Raw genomic sequence first — 7,810 nt, 5'->3', positions numbered from 1 at the left:
CTATAGTGTACTATATTGTACTATAGTGTACTGTAGTGTACTATAGTGTACTGTACTATCCTATATTGTACTATAGTGTACTGTACTATACTGTACTATACAATACTGTACTAGTGTACTGTACTATCCTATAGTGTACTATACTATAGTGTACTATTGTGTACTGTACTATCCTATATTGTACTATAGTGTACTGTACTATACAATACTGTACTATCCTATACTGTACTATACTGTACTGTACAGTACTGTACTAGTGTACTGTATTATCCTATAGTGTACTAGTGTACTATAGTGTACTGTACCTGAGACATCCGGTGGTGTTGTAGAAGATGTCAACCTCAGAGGGGCTCCGCTGGATGACCTCAGTGTCTCCACTTCCTGAGAGCGGGATCAGGATCCTCTCTGTGAGCTCAGCGAGCGTCTCCTTGGCTAGTTTCTCCTTCAGGTTGTCTTTGGATGACAGGTTCCACAGAATACCTGACAGAAAACCCAATGACCAAACCTTGTATCATTACCTCTACAAAAACACCATGACAGCGCAACACACAAGGGGTGGAACAGTGGCAAAGGTACCCACAGGACAAACAGAATAATATTAGTCAGAGGAGAGATTAAATAGCATTAATACAACAAAAATAATTCTAAAACACACTCYTTTAGTTTACACTAAAGTTAAACAGATGTATTTTTTCTTCATAATAAGCAGGGGTAATATTCTTAGATCAGAATGACAGCAGACTGTACTTCTATCCATGTCACTAAAGACTAACAGAAACAAAAGACAAAATGAACTAGAATGGCTTATCTTTTCTCCCCAACCCACCAAGAGGTGGGTTCATTGTGCTCCTAAATTTCTTTCTGTGCTCCCCCAAAAAATTATACTTAGGAGCCCATGTCAGCGTAGAGCCCTACATTGTACAGAGTCTCTCAAGAAAGAGTCTCTTGGTCTCTCAAGAAAGTTTTACTTACTAAGACTGTGATATGTGGTTGTCTTACCTAGCGACCTTCAGATGAATGTAAGTCGCTCTGGATAAGAGTCTCTGCTAAAGGACTAAAATGTAAAACGTCATACCTGTGATGTTCTTGCGTAGCTCGTCGTCATTCACCTTCAGAGCCTCTATGAGTTGTGGGATCCCTCCCCCCTCGATAAGGGCCACCTTGTTGTCCATGTTCTCGTAGATGAGGTTCCTGGTGGCGCCCGTGGCGTAGCGAGCCACCTCCTGGTTCTCACTGTTGAACAGCCTCACCAGCTCTGGGATGCCCTTATAGCGGTGCACCTAGTGATTGGAGGGAAGAACATCTCTGTAAGGTTTAGACTCATTCTGAATCCCAAAGTGACCCCTAGCCTAGCCCCTATTCCCTAGGCAATCCTGTATATCTGAAATGATTAGACAGCGTAGCCTAGTGGTTAGAGCGTTGGACTAGTAACTGTAAAGGTTGCAAGATCAAATCCCCGAGCTGACAAGGTACAAAATCTGTCGTTCTGCCCCTGAACAAGGCAGTTAACCCACTGTTCCTAGGCCGTCATTGAAAATTTGATACACCTGGAGCATCGTCATCAGCCGAATGTGCTTGATAGACCTGGAGCACGTCAGTCAAATGTGTTGATATACCTGCGAGCACGCCAATGTGTTGATATACCCTGGAAGCACGTCAATGTGTTGATATACCTGGAGCACGTCAGTCAATGTGTTTGATATACCTGGAGCACGTCAGCCAATGTGTTGATATACCGGAGCACGCCAATGTAGTTATACTGAGAGCACGTCAGTCAATGTGTTGATATACCTGGAGCACGCCAATGTGTTGATAACCTGGAGCACGCCAATGTGTTATATATACCTGGAGCACGTCATCATGTTGTAACCTGTGACACGTCAGTAATTGTTGATATACCTGGGCACGCCAATGTGTTAATATCCTGAGCACGTCAGCAATGTGTTGATATACCTGAGGCACGTCATGTCAAAATGTGTTGTACACTGAGCACTGTCATCAATGTTATATACCTGGAGCACGTCACGTCAATGTGTTGATATACCTGGAGCACGTCAGCAATGTGTTGCTACACCTGGAGCACGTCAAGTCATATTGTTGTATATACCTGAGCACGCCAATGTGTGTTAATACCTTGGAGCACTCCAATGTGTTGATATACCTGGAGCACTCAATGTGTTGATATACCGAGCACGTCAGCCAATGTATTGATATACCTGCGAGCACGTCATCAATTTGTTGATTATACTGAGCACTGTCATCAATGTGTTGAATACCTGGAGAACGTCAGCCAATGTGTTGATATACCTGGAGCACGCCAATGTGTTGATATACCTGGAGCACTCAGTCAATGTGTTGATATACCTGGAGCAGCCAATTGTTTGATATACCTGGAGCACGCCAATGATGTTGATATACCTGGAGCACGTCAGTCAATGTGTTATATACCTGGAAGCACCTCAAGATGTGTGGGATATACCTGGAGCACGCCAATGTGTTGAGGTAACCTGGAACACTCCAATTGTTGATATCCCTGACACGTCAGTCAATGTGTATGATATACCTGGAGCACGTCAGTCAATGTGTTGATATACCTGGAGCACGTCAGTCAATGTGTTGATATACCTGGAGCACGTCAGTCAATGTGTTGATACACAATGGTTCTTATGCAACTAGCAACTTCACTTCTATTGTTCCTTGTATTATGTTAATGAACATACGCACACCGAATGGGACGCGTATTTGACATTGGAAATATCATAAGGAAGTACTAGAGAAACAGAGATGTGACTGCAGAATGAAGAGGAAATCCCTTTACTACCTCTTTCTTGGCCTCGGTGTCGTTGTAACACTCATGTTGGATAAAAGCTGCTCCCAGAACCTGCAGCTCAGCATCCCCCTCTGCCAGGTACCTCACCGCCGTAGCCATGTCCAGGTTATTGATCCTGTACAATCAGAAAGATCAATCAACCAACCAACCAATCAAATGTACCTGTATTTGTAAAGCCCAGTTGACACAAAGCACTTTACAGTAAGCCAGCCCCTGGACAGGTTAGAGAGACTGAGACAAATAATAGATTATGAATGATGGGGGATTTCGTGGTGAAAACACTCTATAGCAGCAGTGTCAAAGTTATTTTTCCCAGCATGCCGCACTTGGTCTTCACTGAGGGCCGCATTCGGTTATGTTTCAATTATTGACTGTTTCCTCGCAGTAAAAATTAGCAAAATCTTTTCCTCTATCCATTGCTTTTTGGAATTTTCTATGCTTCCTGACTGTCTAGTTTTCGTTTCGATAACAGATAAAGCTAAGCCTAATGAAGACCAAAACCTACTCAATTGAGAATCACCATTGAAATAGCTTTTTAGTCTCCGGGAAACTGTCCCCTCTAAGTGGGTTGTGGTCAGTTCCCTTTCAATTCCAGTCATTTCAGGAACTACACCGACATTCTAATAATAATTCATCTTCAAAGCTTTTCAACGAGGAACGTTTGGAATTGGAATTTGATTGACTTTTTCCTCAAATTAGCTGGAATTTAAATGGAGTTGACCCTCAACCCCTGGTGCACGATTAGGCAGAAATTAGATAATACATTGCCAGTCCAGCTGACCAATCAGGCCAACATGACTCACAGGTTTCACTCCCATGGTATAACCCTGTGCCTGTGTGAATGGTAAACTAAGCTAAAGGTAACACTCTGTGGTTTTTCCATCTGCTGTGATAACAGCTAGGCGCCGGCTGTTTGTGTTTGAAATGTGAAACCTGATGAAAGTCCTCTGGTGCCGCACCCAAACCAGTCCTGCCACTACGGGGGCCATGTAGCAGCCAACTCAGAATCTACAGCTCTTGGGAAAGAGACATTTGTAATCATCACAGAGACGCCGCTTTGAAAGTGCTCTATCACGAGCCAGAATAGCAAAACAGACAACAAAAGTTGGTCACACACCCCTGCACCACACAATGTGCACACTCAATGGGTGCCAGACCTGCCCACGCACCTAAGACAACAGGTCCCCGTGCAATGGAAGTTGCCATCGGGTCCTCGACTAACCGAGGTCGTTTGGGACAACAGGGAGCCACAAGAATCTACAACAAGCCCTCTAGCCACACCCTCTCCAGCGTGGGAGGAATCAGGTCCACAGGGGAAACGTGTAAAGGAGGGTCAGAGGTCACTGGTGCGTGAGAGCATCCATTCCCAACGGAGCAGTCAAGTCCCTTATCGAGAAAAACAGCCGACAATGAGCCTTTTCTCTCTCAAAGATCTATGATGGCCCTGCCACCACTGTCAGTCCTCACCACCACTGTCAGTCCTCACTAGCACTGTCCCACTGTCAGTCCTCACCACCACTGCCACCACCTTCAGTCCTCACTAGCACTGTCCCACTGTAAGTCCTCACTAGCACTGTCAGTCCTCACTAGCACTGTCCCGCTATCAGTCCTCACCACCACTGTCAGTCCTCACCAACACTGTCCCCGCTGTCAGTCCTCACCAGCACTGTCCCCGCTGCCAGTCCTCACCACCACTGTCAGTCCTTCACACACTGTCGGTCCTCACACAACATGTCCCGCTGTAATCCTTCACCGCACTGTCCCCGCTGCAGTCCTCACCAACTGTCAGTCCTCACACCACTGTTCCCTGTCAGTCCTCACTAGCATGTCCCGATGTAAGTCTCTTCCAGCACGGTCCCGCTGCCAGTCCTCACCACCACCGTCAGTCCTCACCACCATTGTCCACTGCCAGTCCTCACCACCACTGTCGGTCCTCACCAGCACTGTCAGTCTCCACCACTGTCGTCCTCACCACACTGTCAGTCTCACCACCACTGTCACTGCCAGTCCTTACCACACTGTCAGTTCATCACCACTGTCCCCGCTGCAAGTCACATGTCGGTCCTCACCACTTGTCGGTCTCACCACCACGTCGGTCCTCACCACACTGTCTGGTCCTCAACCACAGTCAGGTCCTTCATCACCACTGTCCCACTGTCAGTCCTCACCACCATGTCCCACTGTCAGTCCTACCACATGTTCTCATAGCCAGCTGTCGTCCTCATCCACCACTGTCAGTCCTCACCACCACTGTCGAGTCACACCACTGTCAGTCCTGCACCACTATCAGTCCTCACCAGACTGTCCCACTGTAAGTCCTCACTCACCATGTCATCACCCTAGCATGTCAGTCTCACGCCCACTTCGGTCCTCACCACCATGGTCGTCGTGTCCTCACACCATGTCGTCTCACCACCCACTGTCAGTCCTCACCACACTGTCCACTGTCAGTCCTCACCACACTGACACTGTCAAGTCCTCACCACCACCTGTCACATGTCATCCTCACAGCACTGTCAGTCCTCACCACCACTGTCCCATCTGTCAGTCCTCACCACCACTGTCCCACTGTCAGTCCTCACCACCACTGTCAGTCCTCACCACCACTCTCAGTCCTCACCAGCACGGTCAGTCCTCACCACCACTGTCCCACTGTAAGTCCTCACCAGCACATGCTGGCCTGCCAGCAACAGCAGAAAATGCCTGAGCACTGTGTACTGTGCCAAAAGCTCCAGGTAATTACCATCTGCTTCCTGGACTCCACTACCAGGTAGTCCAATACCCTGAGCCCCAGACACTGCATAGGCTCCACAACTTTGGTGAATTTTGGGAAAGCCCAAAAAGGGAGGACCAGAAACTCGTAGGCTACAGTCTCAAAATGGAACCTCAGGAACTTCCTGTAAGGGGATATATGGCCACATGAAAGTACGTGTCCTTCAGGTCGATGGAGGTGAACCAATAGTGAGTCATTCTGAATTTGTAGACCCTGAAGTGCTTGTTTAGTGCACGCAGGTCTAAAACAGGATGCAAAGTCCCAGCACTTCTGGGAACCAGGAAATACCAGCTGTACCATCCGTCCTGGACCTCTGACATAGGACCCACACTGACAGAAACACAACGAATGGTAGCCTGTACCCCGACGTCACCGTTAGCATAATCAAGGGCGACACTGCACATGTGCACCATTTGTCGACACAGACAGCGAGTGTCCCGTAAAGTGTCATCTGGAGGGAGTGTACTGGGAGAATTTAGATTTTTTTTTATTAGCTCTAAAACAGCGATACTGCGGTACCGCCACTGTGAAAAGGTAACAACCTCTTTGGACTTAAAGTGATGCTTCACTGTCCCCTACGTGCACCACGTCATTGTTCTCTCTGTCTGCTGTGTCCACTGAGCCGTTGGGCCCGCCCTGCAACCTCATTGGATAACCCTGGGCAGGCCTCTTGCTAGCTGTCCCTCAAATGCTAGAGGCTGAAGCTCATTGGCTAGAACTCAAATTGCTAGGGGGCTGAAGCTCATTGGCTAGAGCTCAAATTGCTAGGGGGCTGAAGCTCATTGGCTAGGACTCAAATTGCTAGGGGGCTGAAGCTCATTGGCTAGAAATGTAGGGAATGTAGGGAAATGGCGCGGCTTCAAGAAAACAGTCTCTTTCAAACTAGGGATTTCGTGGCTAATTGAGGAAAGGAAGTAGATTATGCATTTATGACACATCAAGCCCAAACCGGGAGGTTTAAAAAATACCGGAGCATGTTTTAACATACTGCTGTAACGAAATGCCCACAACAAATACAGTAGTAGACCTATATGTAACTATAGTGTCCCTATCTTTACGACAGTCTCTACCTGCTCTTTTGGACGGACGGAGCAGGTTCACTCTGTGGTTTTCTATAGTCATTATAATAACATGTTCAACCATGCTTCAAGACAAATACCAACCCAAATGTCACACATTCTAATGCACACATTCTAATGCACACATTTTAATTCAAACATTCTAACGCACACATTCTAATGCACACATTTTAATTCAAACATTCTAATGTACACATTCTAATGCACACATTTTAATTCAAACATTCTAACGCACACATTCTAATGTACACATTGTAATGCACACATTTTAATGCACACATTTTAATTCAAACATTCTAACGCACACATTCTAATGCACACATTGTAATGCACACATTTTAATGCACACATTCTAATGCACGCATTCTAATGCACACATTTTAATTCAAACATTCTAACGCACACATTCTAATGCACACATTTTAATNCACATTTTAATGCACACATTCTAATGCACGCATTCTAATGCACACATTTTAATTCAAACATTCTAACGCACACATTCTAATGCACACATTTTAATGGACTCATTCTAGTGCACACATTTTAAGTCACACATTCTAACGCACACATTTTAATTAAAACATTCTAACGCACATATTCTAATGCACACATTCTGTCACGTCCTGACCTTAGAGATCCTTTTTATTTTTTGGTTGGTCAGGGTGTGAGTTTTGTTGGGCATTCTTGGGTGGGCATTCTATGTCTGGTGTTCTACGTTGTCCTTGTGTTGTATTTCTATGTCTGGCCTGATATGGTTCTCAATCAGAGGCAGCTATCATTCATTGTCTCTGATTGAGAATCATATTTAGGTAGCCTGTTCCCACCTGTGTTTGTGGGTGGTTGTTTCCGGTTTAGTGTTTGTGTCACCTTTCTGGACTGTTCGTTTGTCGTGTTTGTTGTTTTGGTTTAGTGTTACGTATTTTAATTAATGAATATGAACACTTAATACGCTGCACCTTGGTCCTCTTCTGCTCCTCCAGACGACAAGCGTTACACGTTTTAATGCACACATTCTAATGCACACATTTTAATGCACGCATTCTAATGCACACATTTTAATGCACACATTTTAATGCACACATTTTAATGCACGCATTCTAATGCACACATTTTAATGCACACATT

General features: G+C 45.6%; 1 protein-coding gene across 1 annotated transcript in view; it reads right to left on the bottom strand.

Moving 5' to 3' along the window:
* Positions 1–7,810, bottom strand: part of LOC112071403 (plakophilin-3) — a 22,033-nt gene that overhangs the window by 6,911 nt on the left and 7,312 nt on the right. The window contains 3 exon segments of the mRNA XM_070439382.1: positions 306–480; positions 1,076–1,280; positions 2,822–2,945. Coding sequence (XP_070295483.1) covers positions 306–480; positions 1,076–1,280; positions 2,822–2,945 — 504 coding nt within the window.

The sequence above is a fragment of the Salvelinus sp. IW2-2015 genome, unplaced genomic scaffold, assembly GCF_002910315.2.
Source record: "Salvelinus sp. IW2-2015 unplaced genomic scaffold, ASM291031v2 Un_scaffold1607, whole genome shotgun sequence".
In the NCBI taxonomy this organism is placed as follows: Eukaryota; Metazoa; Chordata; class Actinopteri; order Salmoniformes; family Salmonidae; genus Salvelinus; species Salvelinus sp. IW2-2015.
Note: the sequence above shows the minus strand (reverse complement) of the source record. Positions and strands in the feature narration are given on the sequence as shown.